Source organism: Balaenoptera physalus, assembly GCF_965194825.1.
Source record: "Balaenoptera physalus genome assembly, chromosome: 8".
NCBI classification, from domain to species: Eukaryota; Metazoa; Chordata; class Mammalia; order Artiodactyla; family Balaenopteridae; genus Balaenoptera; species Balaenoptera physalus.
The window spans coordinates 104,395,885-104,419,783 of record NC_138887.1 but is presented as its reverse complement, the minus strand read 5'-3'; the positions used below and the strand labels follow the sequence as shown (position 1 = coordinate 104,419,783).

The 23,899-nt window shown below is 39.1% G+C and overlaps 1 protein-coding gene and 1 long non-coding RNA gene across 3 annotated transcripts in view; one reads left to right on the top strand and one right to left on the bottom strand.

The window, feature by feature from the left end:
• EXOC4 (exocyst complex component 4) overlaps positions 1-19,962 on the bottom strand; it is an 808,183-nt gene extending 788,221 nt beyond the window's left edge. Inside the window, exon 1 of one of the 2 annotated variants that reach the window (XM_082472899.1) lies at positions 19,303-19,962. In XM_082472899.1, the coding sequence (XP_082329025.1) occupies positions 19,303-19,388 (86 nt within the window). In that variant the 5' untranslated portion in view covers positions 19,389-19,962. The remainder of the gene's footprint in view (positions 1-19,302) is intronic. The other variant, XM_082472898.1, reaches the window with a different exon arrangement.
• LOC309666108 lies at positions 3-23,013 on the top strand. The gene is made up of 2 exons (XR_014266905.1): positions 3-8,747; positions 19,957-23,013. It is a non-coding gene; the product is annotated as an uncharacterized lncRNA (long non-coding RNA).
• Positions 23,014-23,899: the final 886 nt, after the last annotated feature.

Sequence of the window (23,899 nt, the reverse complement as noted above, 5' to 3'; positions counted from 1 at the left end):
TAAAGACAGAATATATCAAGCGGAGGCAAACTTAAAACCCAAAAGTAGACGAAGGATGAGTTAGTCAATGAGAGCACATTCACCTCACTGACTAGGAAATGAAACAAGTTACTAAGAGAAAATATGAAACCGCCTGCATAGTAAATTCCAGTAGCCTATCTAAATGGATTTATTGGTTGCCGATCAAAGGAGTCTTTCTCTTCACTTTTCCCCTTGGCGTAATCAGGTAACAGACAGCATGAGCTCTGCAAGAGCCTGGGTAGGTCTTGATTTGTTGGAGTGAATTCAAGTACTTGCATTCCCCTTACCAGTGACAAGTCTGACCAATGAGACCTAAGGACTTCTAGGAGTTTTCTTTTTCTTTTTTTTAAATGATATTTTATTTATTTATTTATTTTATTTATTTTTGGCTACTTTGGGTCTTCGTTGTGGCGCACGGGCTTTCTCTAGTTGCGGCGAGCGGGGGCTACTCTTCATTGCGGAGCATGGGCTCTAGGCGTGCGGGCTCAGTAGTTGTGGATCGCGGGCTCTAGAGCGCAGGCTCAGTAGTTGTGGCACACAGGCCCAGGTGCTCCACGGCATGTGGGATCTTCCTGGGCCAGGGCTCGAACCCGGGTCCCCTGCATTGGCAGGCGGACTCTTAACCACTGTGCCACCAGGGAAGCCCCTAGGAGTAGTTTTCTTGCAAGAAGGTTAACAGGAAGCAGGTCCCTTTTCCCAACACTGGGTATTGTTATACAAAACTAAGATAATCATACATTAGCCATACTATAATCCTGGAAGGGGAAGCCAAGAGAAATGCCAAGCTACTGCCATTACATCATTGGGCCACTGAAGCAGCCAACCCACAGCTGCCTTACCGAGGGACTCCTTGTTAGGGGAGATAATAAATATCCATTGTTTAAGTCACTTTCGTTTGGTCTTCTTTTATATATAGCCAAAAGCATACTTACTATAAAATTGCTTCTACACTGAGGAACCGCCTTCCAAATAGTTCATTCAAATGACCTGAATTTAGCACAGAGCCCCCCAGCGGCCTGGAAATAAGGTCACAGTCATTCTAAAATCCATTACAACAGCAATATCAGCTATACTACAAGGCAGTTCCTGCATCTACTATTCTTCCAACAGCACTAACAAGATTGATACGAATCAACAATAAGCAGGGAATGAGATAGATACACTTATTAAAAATCTTTCAATAACTTAGTTTGATACATGAACCACAGATCTTGTTTCCTCTTTTATCCTTCTTGGATAATTTTTTTTTTAATTTAGTGTTATAATCAGTAACAAAGAAACCTTTTTCTCTTATCTGTTGGCTGCGGTAATTTAGTTTCATTAAATTCCCTCAGATTTGTCAGCTTATACATTCAGCATACTTTATTTCATTTATCTTTTTTACTTTAGGGAGGGGGTAGTTTAGGCTCTCAATGATGGATGCAATCAATTATAAGTCCATCATTAGAACTGCTTTCAGAGATGGTCTGTCAGCAAATCAGTCACATATCCCCTTCCAGATTTTTGCAAGCAAAATACTGTACAACAGTCCTCTCCAAAATGTCATTTAGAGCAAAATATCTTAATTCATGAGTCATATAATATATAAAACTTATCTTCCAATTTAGAGGGTGATTCAGCAGGCCAGTCTCTGACTTCAATCTAACCTCAAAAAAGAAGTTTTTAAATGTGTTAGGGATGTCAAGAGATGGGGCCCAGCATGAAATGGGGAGCAGGAGGGACAGAAATGGAATGAAGGAAAAGGCGAAGCCTGTGAGGGCTACAGGATACACTCCAGGCAACACACTGGGAACCCCAAGACTTGAAGGAAGGCCTTTACCATGCCAGATCCTGTGTCTCCTCTGTCAACTGGTAAGCCTACACCAGACTACCTCCAAGCTTACTTTCAGGTAGAAAATACCACACAAGCATTTGACTAACAAAGTAAATCAGAGTAGAGAACTTAGAGGGAACTTGGTTTCAAAGAGAGAGCTACCAATACTACTTGCAGTATTTGGCTACAGGGTGGCTAAGCATATCATCCTGTTGTTTCTGTGATCTATAACTTTGCTCTTTAAATCTGAAACCTTCCAGGCTGTTAATCTCAAGTAAAGCACAATCAGAAAATGCCTTCAATTTATCAAGTGTCCCAAAGGGAAGAGTTCCCAGATATTTAACTATTATATCCCCCCTTTCACAGCAAATGGCCACAGACCACTGTGCAAATGGCTACACTGGATCAGTTTGCCATCTTTACGACGCTCTGCATGATTTCCTCCCCACCACCGTTTGTGGAAGGAAACATGCCAAGCATTTCACATTGTTTACATTAACTAGTAGAATTACCATCAAGGAAGATGTCAGGCTGAGAGACAGGACACCTGCTCGGGCATCAGTGGTCACTGTAACACATTACCACAGCATTAGGAATTATTTAGAAAACAGAAAGGGTCACTAAAATGAAGATGAGAGAGTAAGTTGGGCCTATAGGGGGTTTTAGCTCCTATTTTCATTTGCAGAGAAAATATTTATGTAAGGAAATAGCCTGTGCCATGTTTGACCCACATTTGAATTTCATCCTCCTGATGTAAACCGGGCTGAATGACATTTTGCCTTTAGTCAAAAATACCTACATAGGAGAACTCTGAGAGAACAAAACCATTAAAGTTTTTTTTTTTTTAAATTAGAGAAAAGGAAGGCAGCGATAACAGCCACTAATATCTAAAGGCTGTACATTTTTTTTTTGGTTACAACATTTTTTTAAATTAATTAATTAATTTATTTATTTATTTTTGGCTGTGTTGGGCCCTCGTTTCTGTGCGAGGACTTTCTCTAGTTGCGGCGAGCGGGGGCCACTCTTCATCGCGGTGCGCGGGCCTCTCACTATTGTGGCCTCTCTTGTTGCGGAGCACAGGCTCCAGACGCGCAGGCGCAGTAGTTGTGGCTCACGGGCCTAGTTGCTCCGCGGCATGTGGGATCTTCCCAGACCAGGGCTCGAACCCGTGTCCCCTGCGTTGGCAGGCAGACTCTCAACCACTGCGCCACCAGGGAAGCCCAAGGCTGCACATTTTATAGAAAGTATGTTTAATTCTCAGAACAGCCCACTGGAGTGGGTCCCGTGGTTATCCTCCCTCCCCCTTTTTGTAGGAGAGGCATGAGATTTGACCTCCCACTTCACTCCTCCATACTGTCAAGAAATGCGAAGTCTGAGACTTTATCCTACTTCGAAGCTAACAAGTTAGCCTGCCGCAGTTTCACGGATGCTGGGGGAAGTCACAAAACTCCCGGGTGGGTCACAAGCTCAGGACTTTATTAGTCACAGCACAGCAAGTAACACGAGCATCAGCAATATTTGTAGCAGGCCCCCTGCCCCCAAGTCCCATGGGCGTTGGAAAGATGGGCCCAAATGGACGCCTGCACGTGCTGAGTTGCTGGAGAGGAGCCCTGAGCTTAAACATGCCCACTTAAAGGCAGTAAACATGCCTGCCCTTTGCTCTGGAAAGATTATCGCTATCTTCCAAACATGTCAGACAAACATCCTTGACAGTCTAAAACGAAGGGCACCCGTACTTTGCTCACAAGAACTTCAGAAACACAACCTTCCCAAGGAGAACTGTCTGCCAACAAAAATGAAACCTAATTCATTGGGTTCCTCCGGGGACTGCATGGTGTCAAGCAATAGTAGACCGTAAACGAAGGTTCATTTCCAACCTGTTTTCTTTTCTGCAAAGTGAGACCAGAAATACAATGCCTCCCACAATAAGTATCTGCAAGATGAATGAATGATAGACCATAAATGCAGACTAACTCTAGGGAGAAAGTTCCCACACATGCTACCAAAACGCAGCAAATTTCAGTGTAGGATTATCCTACTTTAAGCAAGTCACTTGACCTGAACTGAGAGCAGGGTAGAAGAGAACGTCTGTCGTCTGGCTCACCCCGCCAGCCAGGTCAGGAACTTCTCCTCGGCCTTCTAAGCCTCTGTACAAGGGAAACCTCACTGGCCCACAAAGCCATTCACTGCAATTTTGAACTGCTCCACTTGTTACAAGGTCTTTCATTAACATAAAGCAAAATCAGCCTCTTTGTAATTTCTACCCATTGATCCTAGTTCCACCTTTTTCAGCAACATAAAATTAGTCTATTCCCTCTTTCATAAAGTCTCTCTTTAAATGGTAAAGGACTCTCAATAATTTTTTCTCACCTTCAGCACCTCCAATTTCTTCATCTGTTTCTTCCACAACATGGCAGCCCACCAGCCTTGTTACTTTCTCCTGAAGTTCCCTTGAAAATGGGTAACACTCACATAGAACTTACTACATTAATCTAAGTGGTTTATATATAATAATTTATTCCACACAACACCTGTGGAGTAGGTGCCATTGTCTCCCCCTCTTCTTACAAATGAAGACTGAGTTGTGCGTTTGAAGCACAGAACTTTTAAGTAGCAGAGCCAGGCCTCAAACCTGGAGAGTCTGGTTCTTAAAAGGTTCCCTATCCTGCCTCAAGATGTGGTATTCAGAACTGACACAACATACTTCTAATATGGTGTGACCATCCAAACAGAAAGAGGCTTTATATCCCATAATATAGGCACTCTATTTCTAATCATGTAACCTAAAACTACACGGCATTTTTTTTGTAAATGTTGGGTCCAAAAATGATCCAAGATCCCTTTGACTGTAAGTACAGACAATCTAGCTCTCACTCACCCTCTGCTTGGGAGATTTTAAAACTAAATGCACAAATTTACATGCATTCCTGTGTCCCACATTTTGGGAAAAGAAGGTCAAAAGTGAGGCACAGGATATAAATTACTGAGTGCCTATTATACACCAAACAATGCAGTGGTTATTTTGTACACATAGTTTAAGGTGACTCTCAGAATGGTCTGGTGAGATAGTATCACCACTTTTTTTACAGATCACGAATCAAAGGAACAGAGACGTAAAGTTGCACACATGCACACAGCTAACATCAAAAATGAAATTAAAGCTAAATACACTGATGCCAAAACCCATGCCCTTTCCGCTATACATGCTGTGAAACCTACTTTCCTGCCTTCAGCTCCTGAGCTGCAGGACTGCAGCCTAATCAAGCTACAGCCCACATGTCAAGAGAGGAGTGAACAGCTAGAGATGTCAACAGAGCACTTGGCAGCTTTTTCAGTAGTAACAGTCTTGAATCTGGACAAGAAGGTTTAAAAAGCATGAGCTAAAAGAAGACAAGGAGCAGAGGAGAAACTATTTGAAGTTGCCATCCCAAGATGCCTTCAAGTTACTGAATCATTCTTTAGAGCTTTTTCCATTCCTATCTCAAAATCATTATGCTTTACAAACTATTGCCAAGTTCATGGATGAACATAAAAGCGTAGATTCCAGTTAAGCTGGACACAGACATCTCTGGCTCACTAAGAATTTTTCACTAAGACAGCTCTGGCATTTGCATGATGAATTACATCACTAACCATGACTAATTAATCCCAGGAAGGAATTTATTTACCCAGTGGACTAAAAGGACCACGGTACCCATGCTAAGCTATTGTTAACAACACCTCGTAGGAACACGTACGTTAAATGGTTCTAGTGAATTTACAACCACCAGCTCCAAGAAAGCCCTATAAACAAGCATAAAAACCCAGGGGAAATATCTGCAGGTCTAAAATGAAATTTGTCAGTTTCCTCTTTGATACCAGCTTCTGTATTTCAGTGTAGCCGGTCAAGTGTTTTGAAAGGAAAATAACTAGTCACTGTAACTGGCTCCTTCTATGGAACAATTTTGCTTTCACTTTGAACTTAATAGAGTAATGGAGTCCAGACAGGAGAAAGTACACAGAAGTCGATATTACTCTTTAAAAAAGACAAAAGCAAGATCAAATAAAAGAAAAAGCACACCTATGAAAACAGGGTTAGTCACCCAAAGGTAACCTATCACTCAAGAGAAACAATAACCTCCAGTCAAAGGCAGAATAAGATGAAAAAAACAAATCTACAATACTACCATTAGGAATACAGCAGAAGCGTCTTACTTCTCTGACCAAATAATGTCAAACATGAGGCGTCTGCAACTTTCAAGCTCTTTGACCCTGGGCAAGTCACTTAACATGTCTGGGCCTGTTTCTTTCCTTGTCAAACAGACAAGGTAAGAGAACCTGCCTCACCAGGTTATCGTGAGGATTGGAAGAGTGTGTGAATGTGCTTTGTAAAATATAAAGTGCCCTCAATGTGTGGGCTGACACGTTATTAGGAACAAAATAAATCATTTGTGAATCACAACATTGTTAGCCCAAATCCCCTAAAGCCTCCCCCAGTGGAAAATTCCTGAGGATATTTATGAACTGATATTTTAGACCTTTTCTCTATATTCTTATGGTGCCTGGTACACTAAGAGCTTAGATAAAGCTAAATAATGAGCAGCAGCAAGATGCAGGATCTGAAGAGGTCATGGAGGGTAGTTACCTGCCTTAAGAAACAACTGCAACTAGACTATCTCACACAAAGAAATGTCAGTTCAAAAATCTACAGGAGAGGACAAGCAATAGTTACACTGACCCTATTTAGTCCATTTAGTCATTGAACAAATAGTTATGACACACCTACAACTTAGCAGGCATAGCTGTAAGTGGCTAGAGACACAGCTGTGAATATAAACCAATCCCTCCCTCATGAAGCTCACACCCTGGTCTAGTGGGGGAAGCAGGCATACAACATGTGGAGGCCAGGAGAGTGAGGGAGCAGCTATGGAAAAATGAAGGCAGGGTAGAGAGGAGGGATACTCTTTTACCCAAGAAGGCCAGGAATGGTTTCTCAGATCAAGAGGCCATTTGAACAGAGCTTTCTAGAAAGCTGGAGCGGGGGGGGGAGTGCGGCTGGCACTACCTGGGTAAACTGATCCCAGAGACAACAGAAGACGCACAGGCCCTGAAGTAGGACATGTTTGGCCTGTTCAAGGAACAAGGAATGGTCAAGAAGTCAATGTGGCTTTACAGAAGGGAGGAAGGATGACAATGATAGGAGACGAGGTCAGAGAGGAAGCTGGGAGCCAGATCAGGACAGCTTTAGGGGCTTTTACTCTAAAAGTGTTCTCTGAAGTCACTTGGGAATTAGCACCAAAGAAAAGAATGACAGCTTTCAACCAACAGTTAATGGTGAATAATGAGTAACAATATTTACTTTCAAGTTTCATTTCAATTCTATCCCAGTTCTTTCCAAAGAAGATCTGAGATGGTTTGTATATACAAGAATGTGGACAATACAAATGAGAAAGAGGAACTAGCTAAAGACATGCAGGACAACAACACCATATAAATGTAAAACACAGGTACGCAGGTCATATGGACAAACGTAGCATTTATGAAATGAGCCCCCAATTTAACTTTGGTGTTCCTAGTAGCCGATGTAAAAAGAGAACCCTAGCCAATTATATATAATTCCCATTCTCAAAAAGACACATTCCAGTTGCTCTAAGCAAGCAAACTTTAAACTAGTACTAAATTCTAAAAAAAAAAAAATCTTTCACTTAAAACAAGAAGACATGGACTTCCCTGGTGGCGCAGCAGTTAAGAATCCACCTGCCAATGCAAGGGACACAGGTTCGAGCCCTGGTCCGGGAAGATCCCACATGCCACGGAGCAACTAAGGCCATGCGCCACAACTACTGAGCCTGAGCTCTAGAGCCTGAGACCCACAACTACTGAAGCCCTCTTGCCACAACTACTGAAGCCTGTGCGCCTAGAGCCCGTGCTCTGCAACAAGAGAGGCCACTGCAATGAGAAGCCTGCGCACCGCAATGAAGAGTAGCCCCCACATGCAGCAACTGGAGAAAGCCTGCGCGTAGCAATGAAGACCCAACGCAGCCAAAAATAAATAAAAATTTTTTAAAAATAAAGTAAAAATAAAAGAAGACATTATACAATATAGTGACCAATGTCCTCAACAACCTTCTAAAAACAAAGTAATAAATTTTACATGGCCATTTCTTATAAGTTCCTTCAAGAACGTAACATTAAAACACAACTCGGACCTAAGAGATTTTCAAAGACTCTGAATATAGTCCAAAGTATTAAGCTTTCCAATGATTTTAATCTAAGAATAGAACTTAGGGAATTTAAAGGACTAAATGGATCAAATCATGTTTCATTAACTTCCTCCTCTGAGCAAGCCTTTTGATAGTTCAAGCTGACCAGACAGCAATTCTCTGAAGAGAGTTCACAGTACAAGTATTCGGTATTGGAGGGCTAACAGAGGACTGTTAAACACTGTAAGACAGAAAAGCATGTAGTAAGACTGACAACCAATTGTGAAAAATTAGCCTGACCAGGGCTCTTGCCTGAGCCTCAAGATTGCCAGACTGTCACTCTGGAAGCATTTTAGGGTATTTTAACAAATAAGAGTGCCCAGAGTACCATATGTTATGGACTGAATTGTGACACACAACACCACCTACCACCACCAAATTCATATGTTGAAGCCCTAATCTCTAATGTGACTGTATTTGGAGGCAGGGCCTAGAAGGGAGGTAATAAAGATTAAGTGAGGTCATATAGGCAGGGCGTTAATGCGATGGAACTGGTGTCCTAAAAAGAGGAAGAGACACAAGAGAGCCCTCTCCCTCCCCACACACTCAGAGGAAGGGCCATCTGAGGACACACAAGAAGGTGGCCATCTACCAGCCAAGAAGAGAGGCCTCACCAGACACCAACCCTGATGGTACAATACCGTGATCTTAGACTTCTAGCCTCCAAAACTGTGAGAAATTTTGTTGTTTAAGTCACCCAGTCTATGGTATTTTGTTATGGCAGCCTGTGCAGACTAATACACCACCCTATAAAACACAGGAGATGTTATTCTGGTTGGGTAAAATCTCAAGGCAGATGTTATCAGTAATCCCCCGCTTAACCACAGCAACACAGATTCTTCCCCAAGAAGAGTTAGCTGCCTGATAGAGTCTCAGATAACTAATTAACCTGCTATAAGAAATATTTAACATAATACACCTGAATTTTGGTGACACCTGCAGAATAATCAGCATTAAGTCAGGTTTCCTGAAAACAGTTAATATGCTTAATTGTCTTCTAAGGGCATTCCTTGCTGACATCTAGTGACCTCTCCTCCAGGAATAATAAAGATTAAACAATTAATGGAAATCACTTCAAGCAACTCAGAAAAACTAATTACAAGTAAGGCTCACATATCCAGAAATCACTTACCAGGAAGCTACAGCTCTATAGATCAAAATCTACAGTAAGAATCAAAGCTCCTCAGTGATCCCCATTCTGGGAAGTACTCAAAGTGGGCCCCTTAGCAGATAAACTAGATGTCACTGAGCCCCTGTACTTTTTACTCATCAAGCACCTGAATCCCTCAATCAGTACCACCTTCTCTCTTTTTAGGACAATTCTTACTAATTTTTTAAATTGCATAATGGAAAAAGCAGAAGACAAGGAGTCATCTTTACAACATATTCTAACATATTATCATAAGGCCCAAACTGAGTATTTTTAAACTCTCAACAAATATTCAAGGGTTAACTAATTTCTGAACCTCACCCCAAGTTGGACGAAAATGAACAATTAACTTACTGATCTTTCTAGAATATAGTATTCCTTTTTGTTATTGATCCCAACACAAGAAAAAAGAGTCTAGAGCTGACATGATTCTTGAAAACGTGAATTCTATTTTCTTTTCCAAACTGCTTTTAACTAGAAGATATTAGGTTACACTATTAGATCCACTTAGCCGTTATTTCAGTGTGAGTCAGATTTTCTTGTCTTCTAAAATATGTAACAGCCATCCTAAGAAATGCCTGACAGTAACAATATACCTATTATGTCAGGAGGGACACTAAATACAGTTCTGAGTAGTGTGAAAGTACAAACTGAAAAGGAGGAAAAGAGTTTATACTAAGACTATGAACCCTAACCAAACAAGTTGAGAAGTGGTCTTCAAAGCCTATTAAACGAAGCAGACCCCTTTGTATAAGAAGAATAGTCTACGAAGGCTTCCAATGAACTATAAAAACTCATAATTCTGAGTTTAAAAAAAAAAAATTACACATTAAATATATGAGATGTGTATCACTATATAATCACATAAGATATGGCTTCACTCAAAGCATAACCAAATCTACATTAACGCTTTTAAATCAGATTTTATTATACTCAATTAGACATTGCAATTGCTTGTTTCTTAATTATTTCTTATTAGATCCCACAAAATACAAGATAATCCCATCCCAATTGATAGCGAATCCCATCCCAATTGACAGCGATTCACAATGACAAGTCCCTCTGAAAAAGTTTTCTGACGCATAAAAACAACATCCCCTAATTCACTACAGAGATTCACTTACTATCAAGTGACAGTAAACAATTTCTGCTTTAAAGTCAATTGAAAAATTCACTGGCATCTTGCTTCAGACAGCACTTAGGGCCAATTACTACACCTGACACATGCAGTTTTTCTATATTTCAATTGACTCGGTTATATAAAACACTTGTGGGGACCGAAAGTATAAATCTTGTAGCCAACAGAGAAGGCCATTACCAAAATTAAGTAAAATCACCTCTACCAAAAGCATACAACAGTCTAGGGTTGACAAAGTCAACTTAAAATCTCCCCCACCCTTACTGAACCAAACTCTACCTCTCTTTCACTCCCATTTTAAACCCCATGTCCTTAAAGCATTGTTTTCAGTCATCTCATTTTTCACCTCCAGTGGAATGTTTGTTACTACAACGCATTACAGCATTCGATCATTTTAAACGTGTATGCTATTTCCTAATGAGCAGTTTCTAGTGAGTTCCTCAGAAACAGGGTTTTATAAGATATTAATAGATACTACATGGTAATAGGCTATTTTGGAAATTCTGGGTTACACAAATTGAAGGTTTCCTAACAACAGTGATTTTCAGGAGACTTTAATATGTTAACGTAAAAGGTACCTCTGGGCGGGCGGGAGGGTGTCTGGGTAAGGGCGGGGTGGATAGAACAGGAATATATTATGCAGCATTTCTGCAATTTATTAACCTACAGAACCTTGTCATTCCCACCACCTTCCCTCTCCCCAGAATATACATATATTATAAACATACATACACATGTGCATTTTTATGGAAATTTTCAAACACAAAAATTAAGAGACTCATTGAATAAACCCAGCTTCAACAATTACCAACACATTCCCATCTTGTTTCATCTATACTCTCACTGACTCCAACCTTCTTCCTTATTATTTTGAAGCAAATCCCAGAAGTGATATCGTTTTTACTGGTATGTATTTCAGTATTTATGTTAAGAATAGTACTTTTTTAAAAAGAAAAATAGCCATACCATTATCTCAGCTAAAAACAAGCTAACAATGCTATTTGGTTTCTTGTATTTTCCCAAATTATGTCCTAAGGGCTACTCAAACTAACATTTATTCGACTCACCTGAGACTCTTGTTAAAAAGCAGATTCAGGTTAGGTGGTTCAGGTGGTGCCTAAGAGTCTGCATTTCTAACAAGCTCTCAAGTGACATTTTGAGTATAAAATAATGTCTCCCGTAATATTCAGCACAATGATACGGCACCAAGTTTCCAACAGAAAAACCCTGAATTACATGCCACGGTATTTTTTACAAAGGTTTTATAAAAACTTTTAAAAGAATAAATGAAAGTTAGAAAAGGTTCTAAGGATCTTGAAATACTTATTTTTCTTACAATGTCAAATGATACACGAGAATTTTCCCTTATAACTTCCCGTTAAATGGTGAGTCCCTGTGTTTTTCAAGGTGAAAACCACAAAGGACTGGCTACCATAAAGACCAAGGTCATAACTCATTTCATAGCTTGAAAGCAGTTAACAAAAACGTAAGGCGCATCAGAGTATAAGACAATAGGGAGCAGAGCTCACCACTGCTAACTGAAAAAGGCCAGCACAGGTTGAAAGCATCCCAATGCAAAGAAAAACAAAACAACAACCAACAGAAAGAGTCTAAGTACTATGTCACCCAGAGAAAACCCATTTACCAACCACACTAGACCTCAATAAACAATACCATCACAGGCATTACATAAACAAAAAGAACTATATTTTTTAAAATAAGTACATAAACAGATGCAAACTAATTCCAAGGCATTTCTACGAGTTCTGGAGGAAAAGTTGCTGAAACAGTACTATACGAAATGAACTGTTTAATTAAATACTCTGTAAAATACTGCAAAATCAGAAAGACCATCAGCGCTGAGATACCTAGTTCACCTTCGCGCCACAACTTCATTTAGCACATCTGATTACCTTATTCTTCCTCTCTGAGCATATGCAACCCAAAATTTGACCCATGACGATTAATCTTCTGAGATATTTTTTAAAATATGAAGCACTGATAGACTTCTACTCCTGGAACGGATGAAATAACAGAAAATAGATTTACCCTCCCATCTGAGACAACAAACAGAACAGGTTTCAAAACCTTGGACTTTCTGAAAGCTGTTCGAACTTGCAGACCAGAGTCCCGGAGAGGAGAGAGCCACTCAAAGCACCCTGGAGATCTGTGGAGGAGCTCCCGCGAGTCTTCCCCTGAGCATGCGCGAGTCTTCCCCTGAGCATGCGTGGTAGAAAACTACTCAAGGCCACAAAAAGAACCACCTGGAAGCGCTGCGAGAACAATTATCTGAAATCACACACAGCCGGAGTGAAAAGTCTCATCGCTCACAGAGCACTGGGTGGGGTACTCAGAAGGATTTTGCCATAGTACTGAGACAAAGTGGCCCTAAACTAATGTTGCTCTGCTCCCAATTAGCAAAATTTAAAACAGGACCTTAAAGGGCCACACTGTTTCCAAGTAACTTAACCACATCCCAGAACAGTGCTCAAGAATATTTATAGGAAATCAAAGATATCCAATATCAGTACCCAACCAGGTAAAATTCACAAAATCTAGCATCCAAAAAGCGGCAAGGCACACGGGGGTTGGGGGGGGGGGGGGAATTAATCAACCGAAACTAACCCCAAAATGACCGACAGATGATAAAATTAGCAAAGAAGAACATTTAAAGTTACAACACCTGTATTCCATATGTTCAAGAAGCTATGGGAAAGACTGAAGATATTCTTTTAAAATACCCAAATCAAACTTCTTAGAGAGCAAAACCACAATCTAATAAAAATTACATTACATGGAATTAACAGCAGATTAGGAATTGCAGAAAAGATTAGTGAACTTTAACACACAGCAATAGAAACTATACCAAAAAAAAAAACCCACCAAGAAAAAAAAAATCAAAAAAATAAAAGGGGGCGTGGGGAGAACATCAGCATTCAGTGAGCTGTGGGACAACTTGAAGTGTCTTAAACTACTTAAAGGTAAATCTGACAAACAATACGTGGACTTACACATTGAAATCTACAAAAAAATTGCTGAGAGGAGTTAAGTGGAGAGAGATACCCTGTTCATGGATCGGAAAACTCATATTGTTAAGACGTCCGTTCTCCCATATTAATCAGGACATTCAATGCAATCCCAACCAAAATCCCAGCGGGTTTTATTCTAGAAATTGATTAGCTAATTCTAAAATTGATATGGAAATGCAAAGGACCTAGAATGGCCAAAAATACTTTGAAAAAGTAGAACAGAGTTGGAAAGCTTACACTATCTGTCTCCAATACTTATAAAAGCAGTAATCAAGACTGTGTAGAATAGTCATTAAGATAAACAGATGAATGGAACACACTAGAGAGTCAAGAAATATTGATAGCTCCACACTGGCCACCTGATTTTTGACAAAGTTGCCAAAGAAATCCAGTGAAAAAAGAAGTCTTTTAAACAAATGGTGTTGGAACCACAGGATATCCTTACAAAAAAACTGAACTGGAAAAAAATTGACAGGGATGCTGGAAGTGTTCTCTATCTTGACACGGGTAATGGTTACACAGGCAAAAATTCATTAAGCCATATACTTAATATGTGTGCACTTTACTATATGTATGTATACCTTAAAAACGGAGACATTAAGCTATCGTGTTAAGTTTAGCACACAGAGTAAGATCCCATATTTATCTTTTAAAATATTTCTATCTATCTATCCAGCATCTCATACAGAGAGATAGAGACACACAGAGAGAGATCTAAAATTAGGTTCACCTAATATCAATGATGGTAACTTACGGAGGATAAAGTTTGGAAAAATATTTTTTATTTTCGTCTTCACATTTTTCTGCATTTCCATTGTTTGAATACTTTATAATGAGTATGTACTATTTTTATAATAATGCAATGATTTTTAAAAGCTGAAAGCAAAGTTATTAACGATGGTTAATTCTGGGTGAATATGAGTAACTTATATTTCCTTCTCTGTAATTTTCTACCACTTTAAAAATATTCATACAAAGATATAATATTTATACTATTTTGTTATGCTAAAAAAAGTGTTAACTTTGTTATAATTACAACCGTTAAGCCCTGTAGGTACCTGGACAGGATCCACACAAAAACCTTAAAAACAAAAACAGTATTTTGGGAAACGATTTTTGGACAATGTTTCTCTTTGATGACTTTTTTTTAACAAGTCTGTGTGATACGATTTTTATAAAGGAAAATGGGAAAAGTCACAATGACAAGTGTGCATAGAAAGAGAACAAAAAGCATAGAACGTTGGTGAAGATCTCACACATATCCAACAATGGAGAAAAGATAATCTTTTCAACAAATGGTGTGAGAACAACTGGACAGTCACCGAAAAAAAAATCAATCTAGACAGAGATCTTACAGCCTTCACAAAAATTAATTCAAAATGAGTATGAGACCTAAATATCAAACACCTAGAAGTTAGCATAGGAGAAAATTGAGATGACCTTGGGTACAGCAATGACTTTTTAGCTACACCAAAGACATCATCCGTGAAAGAAACAAGTGATAAGCTAGATTTTACTAAGATTAAAAACTTCTGCTCTGGACAAGACAAATTCTCTGCCTAGAGAATAAGAAGAAAAGCCACAGACCAGGAAAAAATATTTTCAAATCACATATATCCACATGCATGCAACAGCACTGTCTAAATGACAGTGGGGCAAACACTTCCCTCTTAATCATGCAGTAGAGGAGAGTTAACAGAGACAATCATCCAAAGTACTCGGTTTCTGGCAAGAGCATGGGAAAACAGGTACTCTAATACACCGCTTGTGGGGATGTCAATTACCGTCTTTCTGGAGGACATTTTGGCTCTGTCAAAACGCAAAATGCACATATACTCTAAATCAGCTATTCTCTTGCCACTGCCATGGACTTACACCATGGATATACTGCCCAATGTACAAGGATGCTCATTGCAACATATTTTTAACAGAAGAAAAAATAAAACCAAAAGTATGTGCTAAAAAGTGGGGGGGTAGGGGCCACCAATTAAATAGACTATGGTGTATCCACGTGACAGAATACTACCTAGCCACTAAAAACAATGAATAAGATCAACGTGTGCTGCTAGAAAAGATCTCCAAGATAAAGAAAAACAAATGAACAAAGGTTCAAAAGTGCACATAGTATGATCCCATTTGTTTAAAGCACATAGAATACATAATTTTTATGAATATTCCTTAAGTGCATATAAAATCATAAACAATATTAGATATTAATACATTAAAGAATATATATTATTTTGTTTAAAGATTATACATTCACACATACTTAAATACAGTCTTCTATTTCCCTCAGGACACTTAAAAGGGGTATGTTTCAGGAGGGAGATGAACAGGGGGAAAAGTCTACTTTTTATTTTGTACCTCTTGAAATATCTGAATTTTCTAAATATGTAACTAATTTTAGAAAATTATGCATATAATTTTAGAAAATCACATATATAATTTTTTAATGGCAACAAGGGTTATGTAGGCAAAGAGACCATGGGCCCTTCGGTTTGCTTGTTTATAGTCTTTTTATCTTTAATAAATGTTTTACATTTTATGTCTGTTCATATTTTACATGTTTCATATACACACATAAGCATACATATATTTAAATCTAGCTTCTTTAGCTGAGTCTCAGATTATCAAAGAATTACCATCTTAAGTCAGCTATACAAGGTTTCTTAGTTACAAAGAGAACATTCTGACAACTGGCATCAAACATTCTAGTCAACACAGCAAGGATATTTCTGATGGAAAATTATATCCTGGTTGCTATCTGGCAAACTTACTCAAATCAACTTTCTAACCAGAGAAGCTGGGGCTCCTGGAAAGGAGGAAATGAACATTTGGGTGCCTTCTCTGTGCCAAACTGTGAGGCACTTTTACATACTCTTATTTAATTTTTCCAAAACCCAGAGCACATTGTATGATTATCCCATTTTACAAATGACAAACTCAGACACAGGGCTTTTTAAGTAATGAGTCCAAGGTCACTTTACATGGATAATACAGTAAGTCTCTACTACCTATACCGAACCTCCCACTGAAGACTCTGACAACATTTATCTATAAGAAATGGCTTGGAAAAAACCTGATCATATCACCCCAAATTAAAACTATATACCTCAAAGCCTTTAAGACATTTCAATGCTAAAAATAACACGAGGTTAGAAACTTAGACATGGGTTCCCAAGGTATTAATTCTGTGCGTTTAGCCAGAAAAATGGGAATTCTTTTGCCCCTTACATCCATGTATGCTTCCAGATTCCCCAGGGCTTCCAGAAAGTCTATACGTGTTTAGTTTCCAGATATACCAACAGTAATTTTCAAACAGTACTGCATCACTAGTGTCAAGACTCCCCAGGGTACAAACAGAGCTGGAAACCCTAAAAACCATTATGAGACAGGCTCAGATGAAGAGAGGAGTTAGTGCTGTAAAAACAACACTAATCCCCTAACGACTCCAAGGACTCTGCTCCGAACGGTGACCACACTCCCTTCCTGCCACAGTCTGTGGCACGGACCTCAAAGCTGTTTGTTCAAAGTTCTGATCAAAACGTGGACTCCTTCAACAAAGTTTACTTTGAATTAAATACAGGGCTGACCAAAATACTCTTGAGGAGGAAGGGGATTTAACAGGTGTCTACCATAAAGGATTTTCCAAGTTTTTGAAATTCCAACTTCTGTGAAGACATAAAAGTTGATGACAATGTGAGCCTTTAACTGCCTTCAAACCTCCCTGACATCTGTGAGCAGAGTCTGTCCACAAGAGCTCCGCTCCGAGGTTTCAATGAGGTCTCCTCAAGTCACAGCCGAAGTTTGTCTTCCAAATTAAACCAGCTATTAAAGGCCAACTTACAAAGAGAAGAGAGTCAACATGTAATTGGGAAGTAAATCACCTAACAGTAAGTGGTAGACACATTTCCCAATTAAAGATTTGACAAGACCTCACAAAAATAAAATAGCATCTCCAAAATGCCATCTTGCTTGTTTCCTGTTTAGAAGGGCTGCCTGCCCCAACTTCACACCAAACAGAAGGTTGGGGCAGGGGGGGAATCAACAGAAAAGTAGGAAAATGCTGTGTGGGTACCTGTGTGTGTCCAAATAGTACATGAGCAGGTAATTAGGACTCTGTCCACCCAATTAGTTCCATTTTAAAGGGCCAGGGGCAAGACTTAAAACCAAAAGCTGTGGTTAGCAGCAGCCTCCAAAAGACTCAGTCCCAAACACCGTGTGTCTCCTCATCAAAGCACCGCATCACGACAGAACAACCTCTTCTCCAAAACCCCAGAGTCCACCCTTTGAAACATCTGACCCTCCTGAAATATTTTTATTCAGCATTTTATAAATGGTTAAGAATTTCATTTATGAGTCTCAAGGCACTTAAATAACCCATCCACCAAATGTAACACTTCCATTACAATTACACTATACTTCTTCAAATCATTTTGACTTTTAAAGGGGACTATCACACTAACAAAATAGTCATCATTTAACTATTTGGTACCATGACTGCAAATAGTGATGAGATTTGGTTACTCCCCATATATACTCCTACCCTGTCCTCAGGTCAAACCCTTATCCACCTATTGTCTTTTTTCCATTTAAAAGATGCTTGTAACAATAAATGCTGTTTATTGCTAATAGGAAGAGTATGAAAATATAGTGTTATGCTAATACATAATGCAGTATAGAAATGACAATTGTTACGTATTAGAACGGAATTGAAGGAGAATTTTTAATATTCACTATTCAAAAAGGAAAAACAACTGCTCGTTGATAGAAAAAGATAAAGCTAAACTAATCAAACTTTTCAAAGGACAATGGACTCTATCACTAACAAGTAATTTATTTTGTGACAAAATGACAGGTCCAAGGAAACACGGAAGAGAACTGGCACGTACCAGATACATCTTCAGGGATGCTCAGATTTTATGCACATGAGCCTAAAATGGTTTTCCTTTTTGAGGCTTGTTGCCAAAGTAACCAGGAAAGCCACAGTCTTTGAGAGAGAATTTGAAGTAGAGGTTAAGGATAAGAGGAGGTAATCAAAGTTTTATGTGAGAATTTAGAATCATGAATACAATGTTGCAAGAAGGGTAACACAAAGAATACAAATTGAACAGATAGACAAAGCAGCAACTTCAGAGTCACAGAACAATTTACTAACAGGAGATACGCATCCTCCGTTCTTTTTATTTTCATTTTATTGAAATGGGGGGTTTGAAAGGGTTCTCCACCCTTATAATTTATTTCACTTAAAGAAAAAAGAACCTCTAAAAGGTCGACCACTCCTACTCCCACCATATATAGTCTGGGAAAATGATATGCATAGAGGATAACGTGAAATTTGTTTTGTTTTTTAAAGACTAGATCGGGATAGGAAGGCAGAACAAAAATCAAACACCGATGTGTGCTTTCAAACCCACAGCCCTTCTACCAGCTCACTACAGGCTCTTGTATTTGAGGCTGTGGCCATTCACAGGTGGTTGGAGGTGTCCAACGTGTGAGAACAGTCTGCAACCCGTGACAGGAGTCTCCGGACTTCAGGGCCTGACACCCAGAAGCCCAGGGAACAAGATGCCTTCCACAGTGAGCGCTGCTGAAGGCAATCAATCAATAAATGTATGAATAAGTGAACACACCTGGCTTTCTCTACCAAGTCCCAAACAGTGTGCTTTTAGGGCCCCGGGACCCTAATGCAAAGCTCTGGCCCTAAATTGGGAAAACACTGCGAGGCCGGGCTCCTCCCTCTAGCCCAACCCCAGAGAAAAAGGCAGAACTGCGGGGGCCCTTGGGAGGGGCTGAGGGGAGGCAAGGAGGGAAGGGAGGGGTCAGCAGGGTGGAACCCAGCTAACCCTTCTCCCTTCCAAAGCGGAGGTCGAGCCGCTGCCCCCGTCCCCTGACCCTGCCTCCCTCACCTGATCACAGAGATGAGCAGCCCCGAGGGGTCTTTGCTTTTGCTGACTGTGCTTCTGTATTTCCCACCAGCTCCTTCTGCCGCCATCTTGGTACAAGGTGGAGAGCGGCTGAGCTAGAAGGAACATAGGGTAAACTCTGTAATTGACCTCTGGAGAGTGCACCAGTGGGAGAAGAGAAGTCCAGAGTCACGGGACTAGATAATCCAATCGCTGAAGGGAGGAGGCGGGACTGAGGCAGCAAATTTCGAGGGCCGACGCGCGCTCTAAGCATTCTGGGTATTGTAGTTTTCTTCCGTGTTTCCTGGGCGCGCAGAAAAACTGATCTAGTTGCGACTTGGTGAAATCTCCTAATGTCTTCATTTATATTTATTCTGATCGTGGGTTTTTTCCCAGTTTCCTTGTTTTTAGAATTTTATTACTTTTTGAATCAAATTTATCTGACATTGCCAAAGTGCGTATGTGGGGTGTGTATTTAAGTACGGTCGGTGCTTGATGTCTATATACAAAGTTTTTACTTTAAACACACGTGGTTAAGAAAAATCCAATAAAATACGAAAATGAATAGACACAGAAATACTTTTCTTTAGTATTCTCTAAAACTACATGTTTATACATTCGTTTAATGCGTGAGTTCGATTATTTTGATATTTCCAGATAATCCTGAAAAACATGCAAGCAGGAACACACAAATGGATATTGATAAAGAAAAGACAGAAAAACCGAAAAGCAACACTGACCAGATTGCAGATTCCTTTTCTTCCCAAGCTAAATAAAATATAGTTGGTAATGATGCACAGTTGTGCTTTATTAATATTTTTACTGGTAAGTTTTCACATGTCCTGCATTCGACTCTACTGGCTTAGTCACTAATTCAGCAGATGAACTAAAAAAAAGATCAGAGTAAGAATAGAAAGTGCATAAATCGAGGAACAAGAAGAAAAGTAAATATTGAAAAGGAGGGAAGGCAGTGAGTGATCTCCTTAGTAGAGGTGGAGATTAAAGAACTTCAGAGAGGGATAGAAAGCAAACTCAGAGGTCCTGGAGTTATGAAATAGCAAGCACAGAGAATGTCCACTGCTTTGATTAGGCAGCTATAAGCTGGTAGAGGTTCACAGTGATTTTTTTTAAATAAGTTGGAAATATATATATATATATATTTTTTCTTTAGTGTTCCTTGCCTTTGGCCCAATAATTCCAGTTCTAGGGACTTTGATCCTAAAGAAACAGAGATACAGAAAACATACTGAAAATTTTAAAACAGAAGTATTAAATAAATTATGGAACGTCCACAAGAGGATAGATATATTATAACATATAGCTATTGGAAATCACAATTTTAGTGAGTTTTAATGAAGAGAAGATGTTCGTGATGTAAGTGCAAAAAGCAGGCTATAAAATTAAAGAACTTATATATATGGGGGGGGGGGTGGTAATTGGGCCTAGTGGCTAAGGATGCAGGCAGTAGGGAAAAAAACACATGATCACCTCAGTTGATACCGAAAAAGCTTTTGACAGAATCCAACAACCTTTTCATGATGAAACACTCAGAAAACTAGAAATAGAAGGGAATTTATTCAATGTGATAAAGGATGTTTATTAAAAACCCACAGCTAATACTCAATGGTGAAAAACTTAAAGCTTTCCAGCTATGATCCAGCTTGTATGAGGTACAAGACAATGATGTCCATTTTGCCACTTGTACTCAACAAAGATCTGGAAATTCTAGCCAGAACAATTAGGCAAAAAAAAAAAAAAAAAGAAAGGCATTCAAATTAGAAAGGAAGAAGTAAAACCATCTCTATTTGTAGACAACATGGTTGTACATATGGAAATCCTACAGAAATTTTTAAAAACCATTAGAGCTAATAAATGAATTCAGCAAGGTTGCAGGACACAATAGCAAGACAAAAATATCAATAGTGTTTTTAGACACTAGCAATAAACAATCCAAACAGGAAATTAACAAAATAATTCCATTTACAATAGCATCAAAAAGGATAAAATATTTAGGAATAAATTTAACCAAGGAGGTGAAAGACTTATACACTGAAAACTACAAAACTTTGCTGAAAGAAATTAAAGAAGACCTAAATAAATGGAAAGACATCCTGTGTTCACGGACTGGAAGACTTAATATCATTAAGATGTCAATACTCCCTAAAGCTATCTACAGATTCAATGCAATCCTTATGAAAATGTCAATGGTCTTTTTGCAGAATTAGAAAAACTGATCCTAAAATTTATATGGTATTGCAAGGAATCCCAAATAGCCAAAACAATCTTGAAAAAAATAGCAAGGTTGGAGGACACAGACTTCTTGACTTCAGAACTTACCAAAAAGCTACCGTAATCAAAAGTGTGGTACTTGCAAAAAGATAAGCACATAGATAAATGGAATACAATTGTAAGTCCAGAAATAAACCCATACATCTATAATCAACTGACTTTCTACAAGGGTGCCAATATTATTCAATGGAGAAGAATAGTCTCTTCAACAAATGATGCTAGGAAAACTGGATATCCACATGCAAAAGAATGAAGTTGGACACTGTCTTAGTCCATCCAGGCTGCTATAACAAAATACCACAGATTGGGTCGCTTATAAACAACAGAAATTTATTTCTCACAGTTCTGAATCTTAGGAAGTCCAAGATCAAGGTGTCATCATGGTCGTTTCATGGGGAATGCCCTCTTCCTAGTTCTTAGCCAGCACCTTCTCATTGGGTCTTCACATGGTGGAAGAGGCTAGGGATCTCTGTGAGGTGTCGTTTATGAGAACAGTAATCCCTAATCACCTCCAAAAGCCCCCACCTTCTAATACCATCACCGTTGAGGGTTAGGAGTCAACATATGAATTTTGGGAGCAGGGAGGATACCACCCATTCAGACCTTGAACCACACATAAAATTTAACTCAAAATGCATAAAAGACCTAAATGTAAGAGATAAAACTCTTAGAAGAAAACATAGGGGTAAATCCTTATGACCTTAGATTTGGCAGTGGATTCTTATATATGACACCAAAAGCATCAGCAACAAAAGGAAAAGTAGATAAGTTGGAATTCATCAAAATTTAAAACTTTTGTGCATCAAAGAACACTATGAAGAAATTTTAAAAAGACAACCCACAGAATGTGAGAAAATATGTGCAAATCATATATGTGATAAGGGTCTTATATCCAACATATGGAAAGAATTCTTACAACTCAAAAGCAAAAGACAAAAGCTCCAATTAAAAACTGGGCAACAGATGTGAATAGACATTTCTCCAAAGAAGATATATCAGTACAAATGGCCAACAAACACATGAAAAGATGCTCAACAACAGGGAAATGCAAATCAAAATCACAGTGAGATACCACTTTACACCTACTAGTTTGGCTTTAATTTTTAAAAATGGGGGAAAAAAAATGTTGATAAAAAAAACCTTCAAGGGCTTCCCTGGTGGCGCAGTGGTTGAGAATCTGCCTGCTAATGCAGGGGACACGGGTTCGAGCCCTGGTCTGGGAAGATCCCACATGCTGCGGAGCAACTAGGCCCGTGAGCCACAATTACTGAGCCTGCGCGTCTGGAGCCTGTGCTCCGCAACAAGAGAGGCCGCGATAGTGAGAGGCCCGCGCACCGCGATGAAGAGTGGCCCCCGCTCGCCACAACTAGAGAAAGCCCTGGCACAGAAACGAAGACCCAACACAGCCAAAAATAAATAAATAAATAAAAAGTTAATTAATTAAAAAAAAAAAAAAAAAACCTTCAAACTTTGCTGGTGGGAATGTAAAATGATACAGCAGCTGTGGAAAACAGTTTGGCGGTTCCTCAAAAAGTTAAACATAAAATTACCATATGACCCAGCAATTCCACTCATAGGTATATATCAAAAAGAAATGAAAACAGGTGCTCAAAAAAATACTTGTACAAAAACATTCATAGCAACATTGTTCATAATAGCAAAAAGGCAGAAACAACTCAAATGTCCATCAATAGATGAATGTGGTATAATATGTAGTATATGACTAAGGTATAAACAAAATGTGACATATCCATCCAATGGAATATTATTAAGCTATAAACGGGAATGAAATACTGATGCATGCTACATCATTAATGAAACTTGAAAACATTATACTAAATGAAAGAAGCCAGACACAAAGGGCCACACAGCATATGATTCTGTTTACACGAAATATCTGGACTAGGTGAATTCATACAGACAGAAAGCAGATGAGTAATCCCCAGGGTTTGGTGTGAGGTGGGGATGGAGAATGACTGCTTTATAGACACAGGGTTCCTTTGGAGATGATGAAAATGTTCTGGAACTTAATAATGGTGATGGTTGTACAATTTTGTGAATACTAAAGGCCACTGAATGATACGCTTTAAAATGGTTAAAATGATAATTCCTATGTTATGTGTATTTTACCACAATAAGAAAATAAAGAATGTAGGTTATGCGGTAGACTGGCTAGATTCAATCCCAGCTCTCCACTTGCTTGCTAGATTACCTTAGGCAAGTTTCGTAATCTTCCTGTGCCTCAGCTTCCTTATCTGTAAAGCAGATGACGATACTACTTCCCTTAGAGTGTTATAGTGAGACTGTGTGA